At 45.4% G+C, this 24,160-nt stretch overlaps 1 protein-coding gene across 5 annotated transcripts; it reads right to left on the reverse strand.

The window, feature by feature from the left end:
* Nucleotides 1–3,938: 3,938 nt before the first annotated feature.
* On the reverse strand, nt 3,939–23,898 carry KLHL28 (kelch like family member 28). Of its 5 annotated transcripts, none has more exons than XM_084833582.1 (5): nt 23,807–23,884; nt 20,352–21,250; nt 18,633–19,076; nt 16,814–17,022; nt 3,939–8,510 (listed from the first exon to the last, which is right to left on the reverse strand). In XM_084833582.1, the coding sequence occupies exons 2-5, from the start codon at nt 21,248–21,250 to the stop codon at nt 8,347–8,349; spliced, it is 1,716 nt and encodes a 571-aa protein (XP_084689708.1). In that variant the 5' UTR covers nt 23,807–23,884; the 3' UTR covers nt 3,939–8,346. The 5 variants fall into 5 exon arrangements, with proteins under 5 accessions (XP_084689708.1, XP_084689745.1, XP_084689728.1 ...); XM_084833619.1 differs by lacking the exon at nt 3,939–8,510 and adding an exon at nt 8,578–8,820; XM_084833602.1 differs by lacking the exon at nt 3,939–8,510 and adding an exon at nt 15,099–15,252.
* Nucleotides 23,899–24,160: the final 262 nt, after the last annotated feature.

Here is a 24,160-nt window from a genome sequence, read left to right on the forward strand (position 1 = left end):
AGCCATACATTACTACTGGGAAAACCATAGCTTTGATTAGACGGACCTTTGTCGGCAAGGTGATGTCTCTGCTTCTCACTATGCTGTCTAGGTTGGCCATAGCTTTCCTCCCAAGGAGCAAGCGTCTTTTAATGTCATGGCTACGGTCACCGTCTGCAGTGATCTTGGAGTCCAAGAAAGTAAAATCTCTCACTGCTTCCATTTCTTCCCCTTCTATATGCCAGGAAGAGATGGGGCCAGATGCCATGATCTTAGTTTTTTTAATGTTGAGTTTCAAACCAGCTTTTGCACTCTCCTCTTTCACCCTCAACAAGAGGCTCTTTAGATCCTCTTCGCTTTCTGCCATTAGGGTGGTATCGTCTGCATATCGGAGGTTGTTGATAATTCTCCCGGCAATCTTAATTTCGACCTGTGATTCATCCAACCCGGCGTTTCTCATGATGTACTCTGCATTTAAGTTAAATAAGCAGGGTGACAATATGCAGCCTTGTCGTACTCCTTTCCCAATTTTGAACCAATCGGTTGTTCCATGTCTGGTTCTTACTGTTGCTTCTTGACCCTTGTACAGGTTTCTCAGGAGACAGGTAAGGTGGTCTGGTACTCCCATCTCTTTCAGAATTTGCCACAGTTTGTTGTGATCCACACAATCAAAGGCTTTAGCATAGTCAATGAAGCAGAAATAGACGCTTTTCTGGAATTCTCTTGCTTGCTCCATGATCCAGCAAATGTTGGCGATTTGATCTCTAGTTCCTCTGCCTCTTCGAAACCCAGCTTGTACTTCCGGTAGTTCTCGGTTCGCATACTGCTGAAGCCTAGCTTGTAGGATTTTGAGCATCACCTTGCTGGCATGTGAAATGAGCGCAATTGTGCGGTAGTTTGAACACTCTTTGGTGTTGCCCTTCTTTGGGATTGGAATGTAAACTGACCTTTTCCAGGCTTTTGGCCACTGTTGAGTGTTCCAAATTTGTTGGCATATTGAGTGCGGCACTTCAACAGCATCATCTTTTAGGATTTTAAATAGCTCGGCTGGAATACTGTCATCTCCGCTAGCTTTGTTGTTAGTAATGCTTCCTAAGGCCCACTTGACTTCACTCTCTAGGCTGTCCGGCTCAAGTTCAGTGCCTACACTATCATGGCTATCAGGGACATTCAGATCTTTCCTGTATAGTTCTTCTGTGTGTTCTTTCCACCCCTTCTTAATCTCATCTGCTTCTGTTAGGTCTCTGCCTTTGTCCTTTATTATGCCCGTCTTTGCACAAAACAGTCCCTTGAGATCTCCGATTTTCTTGAAGAGATCTCTAGTCTTTCCCATTCTGTTGTTATTCTTGATTTCTTTGCATTGTTCAAGGCCTTCTTGTCTCTCCTTGCTATTCTCTGGAACTCTGCATTCAGTTGGATATATCTTCCCCTTTCTCCCTTGCTTTTCGCTTCCCTTCTTTCCTCAGCTACATGTAAAGCCTCATCAGACAGCCACTTTGCTTTCTTGCATTTCTTTTTCTTTGGGATGGATTGAGTTGCTGCCTCCTCAACAATGTTACGGACCTCCGTTCATAGTTCCTCAGGCAATCTGTCTATCAGGTCTAATCCCTGAAATCTATTCCTCACTTCCACTGTATATTCATAAGGGATATGATTTAGGTCATACCTGAACGGTTTAGTGGTTTTCCCTACGTTCTTCAATTTAAGCCGAAATTTTGCAACAAGAAGCTCATGATCTGAGCCACAGTCAGCTCCAGGTCTTGTTTTGACTGACTGTATAGAGCTTCTCCATCTTTGGCTGCAAAGGACATAATCTGATTTCGATATTGCCCATCTGGTGATGTCCATGTGTAGAGTCATCTCTTGTGCTGTTGGAAAAGAGTGTTTGCTATGATCAGCGTGTTCTCTTGGCAAAACTCTTAGCCTTTGTCCTGCTTCATTTTGTACACCAAGGCCATGCCTGCCTGTTATCCCGGTGATTTCTTGACTTCCTACTTTAGCATTCCAATCCCCTATGATGAAGAGGACATCTTTTGGGGGTGTTAGTTCTAGAAGTCTTCATAGAACCGATCAACCTCAGCTTCTTCGGCATCAGTGGTTGGGGCATAGACTTGAATTACTGTGATGTTGAATGGTATGCCTTGGATTCGTACTGAGATCATTCTATCATTTTTAAGATAGTACCCCAGTACTGCTTTTCCCACCCTTTTGTTGACTATGAGTGCTGCTCCATTTCTTCTAAGGGATTCTTGCCCACAGTAGTAGATATGATGGTCACCTGAATTAAATTAGCCCATGCCTGTCCATTTTAGTTCGCTGATTCCCAAGATGTCGATGTTCAATCTTGCCATCTCATGTTTGACCACCTCCAGCTTACCTTGATTCATTGATCTGACATTCCAGGTTCCTAAACAATATTGTTCTTTACAGCATCGGATTTTCTTTTCACCACCGGACACATCCACAGCTGAGTGTCCTTTTGGCTTTGGCCCAGCCGCTTCACTCTTTCTGGCGCTACTTGGAAATACCCTCTGCTCTTCCCCAGTAGTATATTGGACACCTTCCGACCTGAGGGGCTCATCTTCCAGCGTCTAGCCTTGTGATACGTTCCATGGGGTTTTCTTGGCAAGAATACTGAAGTGGGTTGCCATTTCCTTCTCCAGTGGACCACATTTTGTCAGAACTCTCTGCCATGACCTGTCCGTCTTCGGTGGCCCTGCACGGCATAGCTTATGGCTTCACTGTTACGCAAGCCCCTTCGCCACAACAAGGCAGTGATGCATGAAGGGGACTTACTTCCTAGTGTATTTAAAATTGCGACCTTAAAGACTTTGGATAGCATCCATAGGCAAAAAAGGATCACAGAATCCTAGAATAGTAGGGTTGGAAGGTGCCTACAAGGCCATCAAGCCCAACCCCCCACTCAGTGCAGGAATCCAAGTCAGAGCATCCCTGACAGATGGCTGTCCAGCCTCGTCTTGAATGCCTCCAGTGTGGGAGAGTCCACCACCTCCCTAGGCAATTGGTTCCATTGTATTGCTCTAACAGTCAGGACGTTTTTCCTGATGTTCAGCCGGAATCTGGCTTCCTGTAACTTGAGCCCATTATTCTGTGTCCTGCACTCTGGGATGATCAAGAAGAGATCCTGGCCTTCTTCTCTGTGACAACCTTTCAAGTACTTGAAGAGTGCTATCATATCTCCCCTCAGTCTTCTCTTCTCAAGGCTAAACATGCCCAGTTCTTTCAGTCTGTCTTCATAGGGCTTTGTTTCCAGTCCTCTGATCATCTTTGTTGCCCTCCTCTGAACCCTCTCCAGTTTGTCTGCATCCTTCTTAAAGTGTGGTGCCCAGAACTGGACACAGTACTCCAGATGAGGCCTAACCAGTGCTTAGTAGAGGGGAACTAGTACTTCCCGGGATTTGGAAGCTATGCTTCTATTAGTAAAAGGTAAAGGTGTCCCCAACCAGTCGTGTCTGACTCTAGGGTGTGGTGCTCATCCCCGTTTCTAAGCCGAAGAGCCAGCGCTATCCGAAGACGCTTCTGTGGTCATGTGGCCGGCGTGACTGAACACCGAGGTGCACGGAACGCTGTTACCTTTCCCGCCAAGGCGGTACCTATTTATCTACTTGCAATTTCTTGCTTTCGAACTGCTAGGTTGGCAGAAGCTGGGACTGAAGACGGGAGCTCACTCCGTCACGCAGCACTCGGGTCTCGAACTGCTGACCTGCTGACGTTCCAGTCTGCAGTTCAGCGTCTTAACCACTAAGCCACCGCGGCCCCATGCTTCTATTAATGCAGCCCAAAAGAGCATTTGCCTTTTTTGCAGCCACATCACATTGTTGGCTCATATTCAGCTTGTGATCGACAACAATTCCAAGATCCTTCTCGCTTGTAGTGTTGTTGAGCCACGTATCCCCCATCTTGGATCAACAGCAACAGAAGAAAAAACCAAACTACTTGCCTTCACAATTTAATAAACATTGCACATTCAAATGAAATACTGTAACAATGATAACAGAGCATTATCACATTTAGCAAACACAAAAGAACAAATTACTGAGCGGTTTCCCACTCAAATATCACCTTTATAAAGAAAGGTGGTGGTGGTGGTGGTGGTAAGAGTCATGGAGTTGGTAGGAAGGTAGAATGGAATCATCGAACAACATGAGTTGCCTGATAAATTCAGAGGAAACCCCACAGCCCAGGTCAGAATCCTGTTGAAGACACTGTGCATGAATGAGGGGTCTGAATCCTTGTTGAAGGTTAATTTTGCCTCAGGCTGGGGAGGTGATAGCACAGCATGTAAGGCAAAGAGAAGAATTATCCAGTTCTTTAATCATTCAAAAGGGATTTAAGGCAAGCGTGGAGAGTTCATATTCTTTTGCACAATGGAAGGAGTTGCAAAGCAACAATGAATTTAGCTACTTCTGGTGAGATGGGAAGAGAGAATGCTTGTAAAGGGACAACTGCCTCAGAGAGTTTCAGAAGCCAATGGGTTGTGCCCCTCGAACTTCGTACCTGCACAGGAACCCTTAAACGTGCTCCATTTTATATTTCCCTCCTGACTGGAGGGAAGAGCACTTCCAACCATGGGCAAAGTGCCTGCTTCTCTCACTACTGAGTAAACTCACGTAAGTGTACGTTTTTTTAAATGAGACTGAAAATTATTTTTTCTCTTGGAGTGGGAGAGGCTGACGCTAGAAACACCTTTTCCTGATCTAGAGTTGCTTTCCCAAATAGATATTGATCGTATGTATATATTATTCTGCCCTCCTTAACTTGAATACAAAGCTATGTGTTTATAATTTTTCAAAACGAGAAGAGCCTGAACAAAAGCAGCCAAAAAGTTTTTAAAGTTCTTCCCCTTAAACATTAAACTCATTTGAATGATTTTGTAGGACTGGATGATCATGTAAATGTGTGTGATAGCTTAGGTAAAGGCTTTCTCCGCAAGACAAGACCATTGTTGAACTACAACAAGCTTATTGCAGCCTACAAGTATTAAAATTGGCTGTCCAGTTTGTCTATGCCTGAGCACTTAGGTGAACCAGGAAATGAAGCTCCCAAACAGAAACAAATATGGCAAGTTCACTGAAATATACTACTATTCCCTGCACATATTACACAGACAGCATCTACTGAACTAATGAATTACTTTGCAAGGAATCAATCCAGTCTTGACAATAAACAAGATTTGTTCCTTACTTGTTTATATTGCAGGTGATCTGCCTCATTAAAAACAAAAACTTCCTTTCAAACAACTACAGGGCTAGCTTTCAATAACCTGTTGCCCAACAGGAATCATCCTCAAAGTGCCTGGAGATCCTTGATTTTTTTTTAAAAAAGCTACTATGTTAAGAACAGGACACTTGAGGAATACCAAATCTTGCCATGGCCTTCAATTGTTCTTTTTTAAAAAACATCCTTTCCTCAAGTATCATTAAGTATGCTGAGAAATTTTCAGATCTGCCTATGACGACAGCCTGACAGTTAATGCTTTGAAAGACACACAATGACATAGCAGAAAACAACATGGCCAAATGAGTTCCTCTCAAGGCCTGTAGTTACAGCAATTGTTTTATACCTTTTTTCTCCCTTGAGATTTAAAACTTTACCTCTGTTGCCTGGTTAGAGCTGTTCCCTCTGTCCCCCCACAGCCATTCATATGCTTCTACGTTCAGAGGCATCTCAGAGAGAGACCAAGCATATGTAGCCATTTAGCCAGGCGTTTCCTTGAGCTGGAATTAAATAGGTCATGGAACCCAAACAGACGTGAGCTTCAATTGCCTCTTAGGGCGCAATCCTATGCGTCTTTAGACAGAAGGAAGTCCTACAACTCCCAGCATTCCCCAGCCAGAATGCTGGGAGTTGTAGGACTTTCTTCTGTCTAAACATGCATAGGATTGTGCACTTAGTTGCTTAAACTCTCTCCCTAAACACACACTCTGAACTGAAGACCTCCTGAAGTGAGCTTCACTGAAATGAATGGGAATGCCTCAAGCACACAATTCTGTACATAACATAATCAATGCAAATGTTGCATTATGCTATTATTGCTGTATAACAAGAATCAACAAGTTTCTCTGAAGCTGCTAGGTAGAAAGTGCTTGTTTGGTCAGTTAGTTGCTTAAAAACTCAGCAGATTCCCCAAATATCTGAAGAACAGCTGCAGGGATTCATCGCATGTTCAAGTGTTGGTAGAAAGGTGATGCAATTTCTTAAAAAGTGGTTTAAGAAGAAAGTGCGCTCTCCTAGTTTTAGCCTCAACATTAGCTCATGGAAGAAGAGCTTTGTCAACTGCAGTTCATGCAGTTGGAACTTGGGACAAATCGTCATTCTTAATGTCACCTTTTACGTACTAGAAAGTAAAAGGCTTAAAAAACAAACCACACACACCCTATTATTGCATGTTTGTGAATATGGGAAACTAAAAAAATGAACATGTGTTAGATGGAGAACAGGGGAAAAATAAATTCTTAAAAGAGGGAGATTATAACAGCAAATTAAAATACATCTCCTTGTATAAAGCAGAAAAATACATATGGAAACACATGAAACATCTGAAAAAAATCATTTCAGTAATTTATATGAAATAAGGATTAACATACAGGGTCTTCCTTCACTCCCTCAGAACTTAAAAGTTAAGTTTCGGGACACCCTGAAGAAGACCCCTTCTGATTTCAATTTGTTTTGTTCTATTCGAGAGCAGCCCACCAACCACCAGGAAGTCCTACTGAAATGGAGGGTGTCTGAACAGCAGCATTTGGGGGAAGTTTACCAAAATACATAAATAGTGAGATAAATAACCACCACTCAGTGTTGCTTAATTAAGTGGTTGTTTTGAAATAAAAAAAAAACATCTACGAGGGAAGGATATGCTTTCTGTTCAAACCCCATTAAGATCTGGTTAATTATTCTAAATGAGCTAATTAACAAAATATTAGTAAAAATGTGACTTCTCATAGGCACAGATGAAGTGAAGAGGTAAGGAAAACAAGAAATCAAGATAATTACAAGAATCTATGTCGTTTGGCAGCATTTACTCCACTGCTTGCAGACCAAATGAATCAAATGCCATTACTTCAGCCAAGCCATCCACACAGTGCAATTATACACATATTTACTTGGAAGTAATTGCCTCTGATTTCAGTGGGCCTTACTCTCTTGTAAGTGTGCCGAGGATGGTAGCCTTAGGTTGTTAACAGCCTTGGTAGAAATCTTACATTTAGCACCATGTTAAAGTCAGGACACTCTGAAAACGTGATTGTACATTCTTTAAAATCATAGGAGGGTCGATTAACACAGATGTGCATGGTAGAGGTGGAGAGGACACTTGCATATTTTTGAAGTATTAACAAGCGTGCTGTGAAATTGTGATACATTGGACAGTTTGTCACAACTGAAGTCTACCACGGCTTATTTACGCCATGGTGGGCTGCGGTGTGTGCATGCAGCCATTTTGAATATTCATTGCCTGGCCAGGGCTTGGCATGTTGTGCAAACCCGAGCGGCGGGGGTTGTGCAAGGGTTAACAGCCCTTCTGTAACGCACAGCATGTGCCACAGGCCACTGTGGCTTGTGGTGGGCTGTTTTGATCATGCAAACTGGCTCACTATTTCAGAAAACCCAAAAAGCATGGAAGGGGTTGCTGACTCAAACGTTCCTCTCTCTGCCAGGCGTGTAAGCTATGGATCTTAGTGCAAGGCCCAGAGAAGAGTTATGTTTTAGATGTGTAGGCAGGTTCAAGGAGGATAGGGTTAAAAAGGCATTAAGCTTGCCAACGTAAGATAGCCACCCTTTCTTATAATCCTCAAATCCTCTCAAGCAAGTTACCAAAAAAGAGGGAGATGTTAAGTGCAGGCAAACCGACTACAGCATCAACTATTTACAATCCTTGAGTAATGGGGGAGGGGGGAAGCAGCCCTTTCATTAACTGTTCATAAAAAATTGTGAAGCAATGATGATCTCTCAATGCAAAGATGGAGCTGGACATCTACTGAGACAGTTAGTGCAACACACTCAAAGGACCCCGTATCTTCAGTAAGGGTACCTCTGTCAGTCCGAGGAGGAAGAGATGAAACCTCTATGAGTCAGGGAGTTTCTACGCCTGCTTCAGGCTTTGTGTACCGAGACAAATTATTTCATGCCACTGACAGCACGCAGCCTGGATACCCATTCGAAACAGGATTCCATTTTCCTCCCCGCTTTTATCTGATCAGCAATAACCAGGAACAGTTCTCAGTCCAGGTTAACTTGCCTGCATTTCAATTCCGCCTTCCCCCCTTTCTCCCAACTCCAAGGAACACAGCTTCCGGTCGCCGCAGGCCGGGCATCTCCTGTGCCGGCCGAGTCCTCAAGTGTACCTCTTCAGAGCGCAGCCAAGCCAAAGTTGCATCGGCAGTACGCCATCCCAGCTGTGTCCAGCCAGCTATCCGATACGGGGTCATATTTCTGCACAGTGTTCAGATAGGACGACCCTGAATGTCCACCAACTACATAAAGGCAGGTGTCAATCACAGCTGCACCAACTCCTATTCGGGGATGGGGAGAAAGGCAAACAGAAGCTGAATGTTAGGATAGCCACTCAGAAAGAAAAAGAGGGAGAAAAAAATTCATTTTAAAAACAGAATTTAAGAACTGCTGAGGAGCTTGCAATCTCTTCATGAGTGGTTAAGTCCCACTGAGTTCAATAGGGTTCACTTGCATGCAGCTGTACACAGGATCTTGGTATCAGTTTATTGATGGACTTAGTCCACTCAGTAACTTTGTTTATTCAACAGGTTTATATGCAGCCCATCTATATAGATGTTTTCAGGATGGTTCACAACAGTAAGAATAAATCTAATAAAAACAAATACAAAGCAGTAAGACAAATGAAATGCAGCAGGTAAAACTAGCAGTGAAAAAAGTCATTACAAGTTAAAAACCATTGGAACAGACAAGCCGGGAGATTCACCAAGAATATTCCCAGGCATTTGGACAGTTGAGGACAATTGCCTGGGAATTTGGACAGTTATGGCCCAATTACAGTGGGCTGCTTCTGTTGTATTCAGTCCTGACTGTGAAATGTGTGTGTACGTGTGTGGGGGGGTATGTTTTGTGGATGAACATTTTCCATACTGCATTATTTTTACATTGTTTTGTTATGTTTATTTATATTATTGTGCTGATTATGGCTGATATCGATGTTAGGGTTCACTTGTTTTTTTCTGTTGTTTTAATTATGGATTTATGGACTTGTGTGTATAAGTAGCTTCGAGAACGCTTTTTGCGGTGGTAAGAGATGCATAAATTAATACATAGTAATAATGCCATCATCCGTTGGGATGCAGCGTTATGCTTTTAAAAAGATTGCTGCTTTTGGTGCAGTTTACTTCACAAAGGCAGCTAATAAGGATAAATGGATGTTATTACAGTGTGCACAGCATCTGAAAGAGAGACTCTGGGAAGACCATGATTAAGCTCTCCCTCCAGCTAACCCTCTTTCCTCATTCCTACATCACAATGTCTGCAGTAAATCCATAATTAAGTTGGCCATGGGCTCTTCTAGAGCTGTAAACGGCATCAGCAGAGAGAGCACGTCTGGGAAAAAGGCAAGGCCTCTGGGCACCTAAGTTGTGGCATGTTGGGCTCAGAAAGAACGCCAGCTGAAGGCAGCGGCAACACCTTGTCCCTAGTCTACCTTGTGACATCACAATGCATTCTGGGATGGAGGAGCAGAAACTGCCACTTGTTTCTAGGCACAGACCCATAGAAGGTCATGGAAGCCCACTTGGACCCATCCAGTTCAGAAATGGCAAGCCAGCCACCCACAGCATAGGCGCAGCATCTCCATAACTCACCGTTACTCTGGGACTCCGCTTAGTGCAAGCCATCTTAATCACAATGAACAATTCCACTAAGCTCATTAGGGTTACTGTGGAAATCAGGACTACCACAAAGGAAATTGCGAGCAGGATCAAGTGCCAGGTCAGCACTCAAGATGCACTACTGAAAAGGAGACAACTGGCAATCCACATTCCAAGCTTGGGTCACTGTACCGTTTCAGGCCATGGATCTTTAGCAGGGGTCAGGTTACGTCAGGTTTCTCTCAGAAGCAAATGGGAAATGATCAGCACCACAGAGCTCCAAGTGGGGCTGCAGCCCAGTCAGGGTTGTCTGTATCCAAAGACAACAAGCAGATGGGGCTGCTTTGAGGCTGACTGACTCCGCCTCCACACCGACTGAGGCTCTGTCTCTTAAAGGGGCCTGGCCTGTTCTAGCAGTCTGCAGTTGTGACGTCATGGGAGAAGCTGTGGCATGCCAGTGTCCTTATGGCTGGAGTATGACCATGGCAAGGCAACCTCCTCTGGGCAGAGGGGAGCTGACCCCTGGGATCATAGAATAGTAGGGTTGGAAGGGGCCTACAAGGCCATCGAGTCCACCCCCCTGCTCAATGCAGGAATCCAAGTCAGAGCATTCCTGACAGATGGCTGTCCAGCCTCGTCTTGAAGGCCTCCAGTGTGGGAGAGCCCACCACCTCCCTAGGTCATTGGTTCCATTGTCGTATCGCTCTTACAGTCAGGACGTTTTTCCTGATGTTCAGCCGGAATCTGGCTTCCTGCCACTTGAGCCCATTATTCCGTGTCCTGCATTCTGGGATGATCGAGAAGCAGAGATGAAGGCCAGGATCTCTTCTCGATCATCCCAGAATGCAGGACATGGAATAATGGGCTCAAGTGGCAGGAAGCCAGATTCCAGCTGAACATCAGGAGAAACTTCCTGACTGTGAGAGCAATACGACAGTGGAACCAATTACTTAGGGAGGTAGTGGGCTCTCCCATACTGGAGGCAATCAAGATAAGGCTGGACAGCCACCTGTCAGGGATGCTCTGACTTGGATTCCTGCACTGAGCAAGCGTTTGGACTCGATGGCCTTGTAGGCCCCTTCCAACCCTACTATTCTATGATTCTAAGAGATGCTGGCCTTCCCCTCTGTGACAACCTTACAAGGACTTGAAGAGCGCTATCATATCTCCTCTCAGTCTTCCCTTCTCAAGGCAAAACATGCCCAGTTCTTTCAGTCTCTCTTCATAGGGCTTTGTTTCCAGTCCCCTGATCATCTGTGCTGCCCTCCTCTGAACCCTCTCTAGCTTGTCTGCATCCTTCTTAAAGTGTGGTGCCCAGAACTGGACACAGCACTCCAGATGAGGCCTAACCAGCGCTGAGTAGAGGGGAACTAGTACTTCCCGGGATTTGGAAGCTATGCTTCTATTAATGCAGCCCAAAAGAGCATTTGCCTTTTTTGCAGCCACATCACATTGTTGGCTCATCTTCAGCTTGTGATTGACAACAATTCCCGATCCTTCTCGCTTGTAGTGTTGTTGAGCCACGTATCCCCCATCTTGTAACTGTGCATTTGGTTTCTTTTTCCTAGGTGCAGAACTTGGCATTTATCCCTATTAAATGTCATTCTGTTGTTTTCTGCCCAGCGTTCCAGTCTATCAAGATCACTTTGAATTTTGCTTCTGTCTTCCAGGGTATTAGCTATCCCACCCAATGTTGTGTCATCTGCAAATTTGATCAGCATTCCCTGCACCTCATCCAAGCCATTCATGAAAATGTTGAAGAGCACCAGGCCCAGGTCTGAGTCCTGCTCGTTACCTTTCTCCGGTTTAAGATCCCATTGATAAGCACTCTTTGAGTCTGATTCTGTAGCCAACTGTGGATCCACCTGAGAGTTGTTTCATCTAGCCCACTTTGAGCTCGTTTGCTCATCAGGAGTTCATGGGGCACTATGTCGAAAGCTTTGCTGAAGTTGAGGTATATTATGTCCAAAGCATTCCCACAGTCCACAAGGGAAGATTTTTGTTGTTTATTCGTCCAGTCGCTTCCGACCCCTCATGACTTCATGAACCAGCCCACGCCAGAGCTTCCTGTCAGCCGTTGCCACCCCCAGCTCCCCCAAGGTCAAGTCTGTCACCTCCAGAATATCATCCATCCATCTTGCCCTTGGTTGGCCCCTCTTCCTTTTGCCTTCCAATTTCCCTAACATCAGCATCTTCTCCAGGGTATCCTGTCTTCTCATGATGTGGCCAAGTACTTCAGTTTTGCCTTTAATATCCTTCCCTCAAGTGAACAGTCTGGCTTGATTTCCTGGAGTATGGGCTGGTTTGATCTTCTTGCAGTCCAAGGCGCTCTCAGAATTTTCCTCCAGCACCACAGTTCAAAAGCATCTCTCTTCCTTCGCTCAGCCTTCCTTATGGTCCAGCTCTCGCAGCCATAGGTTACTACGGGGAATACCATTGCTTTCACTATGCGGACCTTTGTTGTCAGTGTGATGTCTCTGCTCTTCACTATTTTATCAAGATTTGCCATTGCTGGACTTCTGGTCAGGACCGATGTCGCTCTGGTAGCTTCCCACGGGGCTCCATGGGAGCTTTCTCAAACAGCTTTTTAAAAGGTTGATAAACCTTTTCATCTCCCTCCTGGAATGGAAAGGGGGGGGGCAAGGCAACAGTTCTGGACAACATCTTGGAGAAAGGTAACTCCCGTGCGATAGTGGGGGGGGGGCGGATTTCAGGATTATCTCCCCAGAGCTTTACCAATGCAAAAAGCTGTACTGAGACTCCTATTTTATAGGAGAAAACAGGGCTGACATGTTCCATATAATATATGCTTTTAGAAATATCAACAACCTTTGAGGGATGATTTAAGAAACATTAACAATATTTGAGAACATCTGAGGACCTGTAAGATCTGTGTGAGAGAAATATGTCTGCGCCGAGGAGAAGAAAGGAGCTGGCATCCACTCCCCCCGCATCCTCTGTGTCCAAAATGTCGAAGACAGAAGATATAGGGGAATTATTTACGCTGATAAAGACTTTATCTTTGCAATTTATGGAGCAGGTCAAGAAGCTGGATTTAATCCAAAATTCCATCACCGCCCTACAAGGAGCTGTAGATTTAATTAATGTGTCATGGCAAAAAATGGAGATGAAAATTAATGAGCTTTTAAGACCGTGTGGCTGGAAATGAAACTACGACTCAAATCTATTTTAAAAACACCTCTGACAGAATTTCTTAACTGGAGGCTTTCACGAAGAGATCCAATGTACGTATTTGGGGGATTAAAAATTTGCCTAATGATGTAAAATTGCTTGTTTTTGTGGATAAACTTTTCATGACATACTCCCTATTCCATCTGATTATTTACTTGATATTGAGCAGGCATTTCGTGTGCCAAATGCTAAAGGGACTGATTACACTATCATAGCCCAATTTGCAAAAGTCTCCACAAAGAATTATATCCTGCGCTTGGCAAGAGAAGCTCGAAGTCTTTCCTGGAGACAAGATAAAGTTATGTTATTTCCTGACTACATCAAAGAGGTGATGGATAAAAGAAGGCAATTTATCAAAGCAAAGAGCTTGGCAAAACAAATGAACTTACAATATTACTTAAAATATCCTGCTACTCTTTTCATTGTGTCTGAAGGTCAGATTAAGAAGTTTCAAAATCATGAAATGGTGGAGGCTTGGCTGAGCGTAAAAATGCGTGAGAATCTTCTTACAACCCCATGAACTGGAATTTTTAAACAAGCTTTGTTAATTGTTTCTATTTAGCCTATATGATCCAGGCTAACTCAGAAGATAAATGATGATATATATATTTGCTTATTTTCGTTCATTTCTTATTTTTCTTGTTTTTTTCCTGTTTTTTCTTGCTTTAATTTTAAAATAGATAATATATCTAGTATAAAATATATTACTGAATGTTGAAGGTTTATATTAAGTTTTATTATTAAATTATACATACATACATACATACATGTATGTTGTTGTTCAGTCGTTGAGTCGTGTCCGACTCTTCATGACCCCATGGACCATAGCACGCCAGGCCTTCCTGTCCTCCGCTCTCTCCCGGAGTGTGCTCAAGTTCATATAGATTGCATCGGTGATGCTATCTAGCCATCTCATCCTCTGCCGTCCCCTTCTCCTTTTGCCTTCAATCTTTCCCAGCATCAGGGTCTTTTCCAGTGACTTTTCTCTTCGCGTTAGGTGGCCAAAATATTTGAGCTTCAGCTTCAGTATCTGTCCTTCCAATGAGCACTCAGGGTTGATTTCCTTTAGGATTGACTGATTTGACCTCCTTGCAGTCCAGGGGACTCGTAAGAGTCTTCTCCAGCACCACAGTTCGAAAGCATCAATTCTCCTGCACTCAGCCTTCCTTATAGTCCATCTCTCACAGCCATACATTACTACTGGGAAAACCATAGCTTTGATTAGACGGACCTTTGTCGGCAAGGTGATGTCTCTGCTTCTTACTATGCTGTCTAGGTTTACCATAGCTTTCCTCCCAAGGAGCAAGCGTCTTTTAATTTCATGGCTACAGTCACCGTCTGCGGTGATCTTGGAGCCCAAGAAAATAAAATCAGTCACTGCTGCCATTTCTTCCCCTTCTATATGCCAGGAAGTGATGGGGCCAGATGCCATGATTTTAATGTTGAGTTTCAAACCAGCTTTTGCACTCTCCTCTTTCACCCTCAACAAGAGGCTCTTGAGATCCTCTTTGCTTTCTGCCATTAGGGTGGTATCGTCTGCGTATCTGAGGTTGTTGATAATTCTCCCGGCAATCTTAATTCCGACCTGTGATTCATCCAACCCGGCGTTTCTCATGATGTACTCTGCATATAAGTTAAATAAGCAGGGCGACAATATGCAGCCTTGTCGTACTCCTTTCCTAATTTTGAACCAGTCGGTTGTTCCATGTCTGGGTCTTACTGTTGCTTCTTGATCTTCGTACAGGTTTCTCAGGAGACAGGTAAGGTGGTCTGGTACTCCCATCTCTTTCAGAATTTGCCAGTTTGTTGTGATCCACACAATCAAAGGCTTTAGCGTAGTCAATCAAGCAGAAATAGATGTTTTTCTGGAATTCTCTTGCTTTCTCCATGATCCAGCAAATGTTGGCGATTTGATCTCTATAATACTAGGCTTTTTGGAATGAATTCTAGACCTCTTTCTTTGATATAAGATTGATGATATGATATAGAAATGTAAGGTTGTTTATTGAATTGTAAGATTGTTAAGGTTATAGATATAGTCTTTAAAATAGAATGACATTGGAGACCAGGGGGTGTTGGAGCTTAAACTCAATTCTTTACAGGGGAGGGGAGGGGGAATTTTTTTTTTCTTTTTTCTTCTCTTCCTTTCCTCCTCCCTTTTCCCTTTATTTTTTTCTCTTTATTTTTTCTTTTCTTTTTGTTATTGTGGTGTCCTCATCAGAATATTGTATTGCTGGGAAATTGAAGCATTGATAAGGTTGTTGGTAATTTTGGTACTGTTTATTTCATTCATATAAAATAAATAAAAAAATATTAAAAAAAAGATTCGTCATTGCTCTCCTCCCAAGAAGTAAACGTCTTCTGATCCTGGCTGCAGTCGGCGTCTGCAGTAATCTTTGCTCCTAGAAATACAAAGTCTGTCACTGCCTCCACGTTTTCTCCCTCTATTTGCCAGTTATCAATCAAGCTGGTTGCCTTAATCTTTGTTTTTTTGAGGTTTAACTGCAACCCAGCTTTTGCACTTTCTTTTTTCACCTTCGTCATAAGGTTCCTCAGCTCCTCACTTTCAAAAAATGAGATCTTTCTGGGGAACTGGGTCCTGGGGAGGTGGAAGCCTTGTGATGCCTTTCAGTGACCAAATCCTGTCCCTGAACAGTTAATTCTGGAGCCTGTTGTTCAGAGGACAAAGAATTGGGATTCTGTTTCTGCACGAGGGGCAAAGCCTGATAGCTCTTTATTGCCGCCTGGACTCAAGAGGACTGTGATCCTGTCCAAACTGAGTAAAGCTAACGAACACTGCAACAGGATGGCAACAAAAAGAATAACTTTAAGATGACTGAACAGATATGATCAGGAATCATTGGAGCATCTCAGTAACTCTCAACCTAAGGTACTGAAGGCATCCTAGGCTATGTTTGCACCATTACATCGTTTTCACAAAACCTTAATCAGTGGGGGCCAGTGGTTCTGATTTCGGTGGGGCTATGAATCCATTCTGGGTTTCAGTCAGAACCAGCCAGAACTCTAAAGGATCTATCCAAGGTGCTGAAACTATTTTGGGGAGAGGGTTCAGCACTGTGGATAGTTCCTTTGGAATTCTGGATGGTTTTGACTGAAACCCAGAATGGATTCATAGCCCTACCTAAATCAGAGCCACCAGCCTCCACTGCCCTTAATGCAGTTTTTACTTCTGGACCAATCTCACCAAAGGCTATCAGTGGCTACTAGTCCTGATGGCTATGTGCTACATCTAACTTTCAGAAGCAGTATGCCTATGTACACCAGTTGCTGGGGAATATGGGCGGGAGGGTGCTGATACACTCATGCCTTGCTTGTGAGTTCCCGGTTGACAGCTGGTTGGCCACTGTGAGACGGACCCTTGATCTGATCCAGCATTACTCTTCTTATGTTCTTAAAAGAGGACTGAAAATGAGGAGGGAGCAGTTATATGGGGTACATCCTTTTGAAGTGCTCCTGCCTACTCTGAACTATTGGCCGCATAAACACTACTCCAATAGGTCTCTCTCTACCCCCTTCCCAGGGTTCCTTGGTCTATCGTGGGGAGGATCATTTCCTTTCAGGAAAGCAGAGTTAAGGAGAACTTTGGGGCATCCTTACATGACTTCATTAAGCACCATCCTTCTTGCATGGCACATGTGAAGCAAAGAAGGCCCTTGTGATGTTTCATTTGTTGCTAGGAACGGTTTGCCCATCCCAGCCATCCCGTCAGTCACCTGGACAATAAGGACAGCAAAATTTAGCCAGCAAGAAGCAATACTTGGGATTCTTCCTACCTGTTCGGGGTTCCTTCATTGGCCGACAAACAGTCCACTGGTTTTGGTGAGGGTCATATCGCTCAATGCTGGACAAGTGGGAAACACCATTGTGCCCTCCGACTACGAAAATGAAGCCCAGCATAACCCCAACACCAAAGTTTATTCTTTTATCAGCCATTGGTGCGACTGTCTCCCAGGAGTCTTTGCTGGGATCATAACGTTCCACACTGCAAATGCAGACAACAACAGGGCTTAATGACAATAGTTTGCACTGATTAATACCTAGAGGGGCACTCGTAGCTGCATTCATGAGGGAGTCCCAGCATGATGCGAATCCCACATGAATGCAGCTACAATGGCCTTTTAGGATAATTGATAGTAGGAAAGTTATTCGCCTCAAGGTATTTTGACAGCACAAAAAAGCTCTACCTACAAAGAAGAAAACATGGATCAAAGAAATGACAGCTGAATACCTGCACAATATTCTTGGCACATACAACTGAGGAGGAAAAGGGGGACACAGCTAAAATGCATCACACCACAAACATCACCACCATATGGCATCGGTTCATGTTTCCCAAAGCATTTTTTAGGATCAAGGGCCTTGTCCCCGTACACAGTCGTACATATACCAGAAGTACAAGGAACATTGCCCATTGTGGGACTATTTTCCCTAAGAGGCCCATCAGTCAAAGTGTAACCATGGAGGAAGGGATGGCACCAAATGCAAGACAGAAAGCAAGAGGTAGGTGTGTGTGTGTGTGTGTGTGTGTGTGCGTGTGAGAGAGAGAGAGAGAGAGAGAGAGAGAGAGAGAGGGAGGTGTGGACAGTATCCATGAAAACTTATGCCGTAATAAATTTGTTAGCCTTTAAGCTGTGTTGCGCAATGCTGAGCAAGTGGGAAACACCATTGTGCTCTGCAACTGTGAGAATGAAGACCAGCATAAACCTGACACCAAAATTTATTCTTTTATCAGCCATTGGAGTGACTGTCTCCCAGAAATTAAATTATATAAAGTTGCTGAAACTGGACTTCATTGTATTTGCCAATGGCACTACAAGACTGTACTGTCTGGGCTGGATGTAAGTAGCCAAGGTTGATCAGGCCGGGGGCCGTTTTAACTCCACCGAAAGAATTTGGAATTCAAATGTTTTATATACTGGGTTATTTGGCTACTGTAGGTCTTCAGACTGGGGTGGGCTAGAAATTAAGTTATATAAAAACCACAGTTGTTGAAATTGAACAGTAACACAGAAGTCCTGGCTTTCTATGGGTTGGGCACATAGGAGTTCTTGCTCTAATTTACAACCAGACACTAACTTAATAAAGATATTTAAATGAGGAAGCTTCCTAGTCTGGTAGGACTCAGTTGCCTATGAACTTGAATCTTGGCCCTTGCAACATCAGCAAGGATCCCAGCCCTCCCTTCAAGCAAGCAGGAGAGTTTAACTAGTGTATAAACAAAGCCTGGAGAAGGTAGGGTGCTGCCATGGGTACGCTCTTGCCCTATAGCTGGCTCAGAGCCAGCAAGCACAGGCACAGTTTTGGGCCTCCTGTTATTAGCCTCAACTTGATTTAAAGCTTCATTAAATGTTCAGTTTTGCTCTCTATAGATTTGCATTGAAGGAAAACACCTTGAATTCTACTGTAGGTTTTAGCTGAAGATCACAGAGAATTCCTTGGACAAATTGTCCACAGCAAAAACTAATGAGACCCAATGGGAATAAGTATTGGTTGTTTGTCAGAAGCTCTTGCATATGATAGCTAGACATGTTGTGTGTATGTGTGTGTGTAGAATAGTTTTCTTCCAAACCTCACTGACCCTACCGTACTCACCTGTTCATATGAGCTGGACCATAGCCGCCAATGGCATAGATCATTCCATCTAGAACAGCTGCAGCAAAGCAACTCCTGGTTTTACTCATTGGTGCTACAGGCTGCCACTCCTTAACCTTTGGAATGTACTTCTCCACTGATTGCAGATAGGACTGTCCATCATAGCCCCCCAAGGCATAGATTTCTCGTGAGAGAACTGCTGCCCCCAGGGTGCTCCGGCTCTCGTTCATACTTTCAAGGGATGTCCAGGTGTTCGTATCTGGGTCCCAACATTCCACAGAGCTTTCGTGTTTCCGATAGTTGATGCCTTGACACATGCGGGTTGCAATCCCTCCTATCACGTAGATTTTCTGGTCAAGGACGCAGATTCCAAATTCATAGCGAGGGACACTTAGAGGTGCCAAACCTATCCAGGAGTCATTCTGAGGAAAGTACATCTCAACACTGGGAAAGAAGGAGGGGAAAAAAAGGTAATGGGGCAAAGCCCACCATGCAGAAGGGTTGAATTTTAAAATAATTTTGATCCACAGTCTCCTGTCCTAAATAAGTATTTATTCTACTTCCCCAATTAGATTTGCCTGGCATTTAAACACCTTCTTAAACAAAGAACAGAAAAAACAAAACAAAATGTAAGCCATAAGGACTAGGAAAGAAGCTAAGATAGCTAGCTTTTAAAATAACTTTCCTACATTTATTAATGCTAAATTGAAATAAGCATTGATATTTGCTCAATGAGGACCATGAGGGGACATGGGGAAAACACTCTCATACCAGAGCTCTGAACAAGACACTTCCTGTAACTCAGATGCAACCAAAGCCGAGATGTATTGTCCACAGCAAATACAGCCCACTCCTTTCATGAAGCAGATGCTCAACTGAATCTGGATTCTCTTTGATGGATATATAACCTAGATGTGGAGAGCACTACTCAAACAGTTTTGGGGGTGCAGTACTGCTCTTAAAATTTGCAGCACGAAGGGGAAGAGGACCTTCCAGAAGGTGGTTGGCATTCCAAGTACAAACTCATCTAGAAGCTCTACAGCTAGCTGTTTGGGGCAAAGGAACTGAGCTCTGGCAAAGAATTGCCAGCATACCACATTCTTGTATTGTCACACTGACAGCTCTGATGATTGACAAGGAGGTTCTCTTGCCAATTTTCCTCTTTCAAAGGCAGCTGGACCACTAATGGATTCCAGTGCAAAGGAAGTTTTTCTTGAAGCTCAGTTCGATTCTCACTTCTACTATGGTCTCATTTTATGGTTGATCTAAATTGGTTTGTTCTTCCTTTTGAATTTGTAAGCCAAATTTGAATTTGAACTCTTTTTTTTTTTAAGGCATCAAGGCAGGGTGTCAATGACTGAATAAATAACATATCTCTGGACAAAAAGCTACCTAGGGCAATCATTCATTTCTTGTCTGTTAAACACAGGTACTTGTGATCCTTACACAGTTGCCATCAGTGAGCATGAACAACAGAGTAAAGAACTTTGCATATTATAAACAACCAATTAATTGCTTTCCTGAGGCTTTTCCAGCCCAGACCTTTCCCTGATCTAAGAGACTGAGGGCAGGATGAGCCACTGAAGGCTGCCAAACTATCACTCTGTTATGCTTAGCTATGGGATGTCCAAGCCATTGCCTGCTGCTTTGACTTGTGAATGGAAGAGATTAACGAGATTGCTTACATCTAGCCTTTTGCGGTCTCTGGCTATTCCTCACCTTTCCAAGCAAGCAAAAAGTCCAGCTTTCCCTCCCACAGCACAGAGCACTTTAGGAGGACAGCGAGGCCGTGTTGTTAGCACCGTCTGATAAGAAAGCCTGTGTTCAGGCATGAAATGGTACTTCAGGGCTTCATTCAGCAGGTGCTTACAGGTGTGATCATCACGAATGAGATGATTGGCTTCATACAGCCTCGTGAGGAACTTTACACTCAGCAGAGGCAGCCGCACACAATGCAGGAGCTGTGCCAAGTACTTCTGGCGTTCTTGCACATCATACTTGATCCAAGACTCCAGCGCATAGAAGACCATCTCCTCGGTGACCACATTCAAGCAGTCATTGGAGACAATTTCATCCAGCTCAGAATGAGTAAGTTCAAAAAACTCTTCTGTCTGACAAACATCTTCAAAGTTCTGGCAAATATATTTGTTGGCAGCCAAGTAGAGATCGTGGCAGCCATATGTCTCAGCAAAGCGGGAGATCCCGATGCAATTGCCGGGATCCAACTGGCTTTCCAAGAAGGTGCAGCATTCCTTCAACACAAGCTTGATTTGCAGGAGATTGGCAGCAGGCAGAAGGGACTCGACCGTGTCCTGTGATATGAACACTGTCCCCGTGTAGGCATATTCCACTATGGCCTGCAGGGCTGCCTCAGCAATGCACTGAAATTCCACCTCTGAGTTCTCCTTTTCAGAAAGGTTGCCACTGAACATGGCTTTGAAATATGGACTGATACTGGCAAGCACCACCTTGTGCGCATGGATCTTGACATCCCCAACACGAAGAACGATGTCGCAGAGCTCATGGTGCTGCCGGAGGAGGTTCAGGCCCTGCAGGAGCTGTTCCGAATGCAAAGGGGTTAAATTGGCAATCATGTAGGTTGGAGACGACTGGTCCATCTGCGAGAAATGGAAGGGAAAAAATTACAATTAAGCTGAGCTGAATCTTCAAATGCAGTGCATAGCAAGACTAGGGCTCATGGTGTATCTTATAGACATCAGTGTAAAATACAGGCACATCTACATGGCACCTATACCCCCACTTTTCAGAAAGCTCAGAGGAATTTCCATGGCTCCCCCAGGTAGTCTCAACTAAGCAGTAAGGAGCCAAATGTGTCCTCAGACCATTCTCTTGGCATCTTGGTTCAAATACTGCCTTTGTTTTACAACTTTGACCTTGCATGTCCTTCACAGTAACCTTAAAAAGCAGTCACCAGTATCAACTGGATTTAAATGGAGAACCTTCAAGTCTGAAACATTATTAAATGTTGATAATGATGATTAATTACTTATATACCACCCTCAGTGTGCATGGTGCTTTAAAAAATACAAGGGATCAGGTCACCTGAAGGGGCTTAAAATGTAAACTTTTACACAGGGGAAACAACAGGAACGGGAGGGAAATGGAGGCAGGGATAAATAGGAGATGCTTAATTACATGTACTCAGGCTTGGTTACAATAGGAATGGGAACTAAGGGGTATCTAGTAGGGGGAAGAAGCATGTTTCATAGAATCATAGAAGAGTAGGGTTGGAAGGGGCTACAAGACCATCAAGTCCAACCCCCTGCTCAATGCAGGAATCCAAGTCACAGCAACCCTGACAGATGTCTACCCAACCTCATCTTGAATGCCTCCAGTGTGGGAGAGCCCACCACCTCCCTAGGTCATTGGTTCCATTGTTGTATTGCTCTAACAGTCAGGACGTTTTTCCTGATGTTCAGCCGGAATCTGGCTTCCTGTAACTTGAGCCCATTATTCCGTGTCCTGCACTCTGGGCTGATCAAGAGATCCTGGCCTTCCTCTCTGTTATAACCTTTCAAGTACTTGAAGAGTGCTATCACATCTCCCCTCAGTCTTCTCTTCTCAAGGCGAAACATGCCCAGTTCTTTCAGTCTCTCTTCACAGGGCTTTGTTTCCAGTCTCCTGATCATCTTTGTTGCCCTCCTCTGAACCTTCTCCAGCTTGTCTGCATCCTTCTTAAAGTGCGGTGCCCAGAACCTGACACAGTACTCCAGATGAGGCCTAACCAGTGCTGAGTAGAGGGGGACTAGTACTTCCCAGGATTTGGAAGTTATGCCCAGCACTCCAGTCTATCAAGATCACTCTGAATTCTGTTTCTGTCTTCCAGTGTCTTAGCTATCCCGCCCAGTTTTGTGTCATCAACTGCAAATTTGCTCAGCATTCCCTGCTCCTCCTCCTCCAACTCATTAATAACAATGCTGAAGAGCACTGGGCCCAGGACTGAGCCCTGCGGTACCCCACTCGTTACCTCTGCCCAGTTTGAGAAGATCCCACTACTAAGCACTCTTTGAGTCCAATTCTGTAGCCAACTGTGGATCCCCAGTTTGCCCTTCCCAGGCCTCACTGATGGTGGTCTGGAAATAAATATTCCCAAGGCTCTCTCTGCTAGCCCTGGGCTTCATTGCTTTTGTTTCCCAGCAACTCTACTCTAGCTTTACGCAGACTCCTCAGCTCCACATAAACCCTGTTCTCAGATTGCCATTTCTATACTGCTCCAGTGCTGGGCCTGCTTCTGTGGAGCAATCTGTCTTTCGGTCCTGTGGTATGCTTGTTTCCTCCATGTCACAGTCCACAAGGACTTTGATTGCCTATCCTGAAGCTGCTTGAAGCAGACAGGCCTTTAATGCCTTCCAGGATTGATTCTTTTGAAGAGCCTCATCAAAATCATTGGGTATGTCGCATTCAGTGCGTGATGAGAGTCAGCTCTGTCACTACAGAAAGTCAGGACCAGCCACAAACCCCTGCAAGATACACCCGTTGACCTGCAGGAGAGGGACACCAGTTGGGAACTGGCAGCCAACAGCCCCTGGGCCAAACTGCCCTGACCCACCCACGGCCAGCCCATGGCAAGCGGGGTGTGGGAAGGGCCAGTGGCCACGGAGGTGGCCAGAAACCCGCTTCAGGGAGCCAGGCCTGTCGCCCTCCCTCCTCAAAGCAGCTGCCCAGAAAAACTAGCCGCTGGCCGAGGCTTCCCGGCAACATCATCGCCTGCCAAGGGCGGGAGCTCCGCAGCCGAGCGAGGGGGGCGGGAGCGGCGACGGCGGGCGGCCGGGGCGGAGCAGCGGCCGCCTCTCAGAAGGCTGGACGATTTTAACGGGAGAAGGGCGGGGAGACGAGCAGTCCCGGCGCCACCACGCGTTCAGCGCTCACACGGCCGAGGGGCATGTGCAGAGGGCTGCGGGGGGAACCCCAGGCGGGGAGGGAGAGGCAGAGGGGCCCGCGGAGGGCCCCGTCGCAGACCCCGCCCCCCGGTGCGCGCAAGGGGCGGGGCAATGGCGGGGGCGGAAGCCCCGCTCCGCCCGGGGGCCGAAGGGGCGAGGGCGGCTGCCGCGACCCGCCCCAGCCTGCCTCTCCCGCGGGGGGCGCGAGGGCGGGGGGCGCGGGGGGCGGGGCGGCTCCCCCCCGCCTTCGCCTCGGAAGGGGACGGGGCTCACCGGAGTCACGCGACTGCGGCCCGGTGCGGGCGGGGCCTCGGCGGGCTCCTCTCGGGCACAACGAAGCGGGCGGCGGCAGCAACGGGGGGAGGAGAGGAAGAGGCGAGGGCGGCGGGGTGCGTCACTTCCGGGCAAGGCCCCCCCCCCCCCGGCGCGGGCAAGCTTCGTCTCCTCCCGGCGACTCACCGGGGATTCTGGGAGGGCGTCTCATTTTGCAGACAGTCACTACAGTTCGGATAACACTAGTATATAATACGTTTTCTATGCCACCTCCCCGCCCCCGACCCACACACCTGGATTCATGAGGGAAGGGACTACAATTCCCGTCGCGCCCCGCGCGGAGGCGCCGCTAAT

The sequence above is a fragment of the Heloderma suspectum genome, chromosome 1 (assembly GCF_057233095.1).
Source record: "Heloderma suspectum isolate Gila_16-S chromosome 1, 16-S_ref, whole genome shotgun sequence".
NCBI classification, from domain to species: domain Eukaryota; kingdom Metazoa; phylum Chordata; class Lepidosauria; order Squamata; family Helodermatidae; genus Heloderma; species Heloderma suspectum.

Coding starts and splice junctions, on each gene's coding strand:
- KLHL28 (XM_084833582.1), bottom strand. CDS start 21,250: ATGGACCAGTCGTCTCCAACCTACATGATTGCCAATTTAACCCCTTTG. Junction 19,077..20,351: donor CTTTTTGCTTGCTTGGAAAG/GTGAGGAATAGC, acceptor CTTCTTTCCCAG/TGTTGAGATGTACTTTCCTC. Junction 17,023..18,632: donor GGTCCAGCTCATATGAACAG/GTGAGTACGGTA, acceptor CTGCATTTGCAG/TGTGGAACGTTATGATCCCA.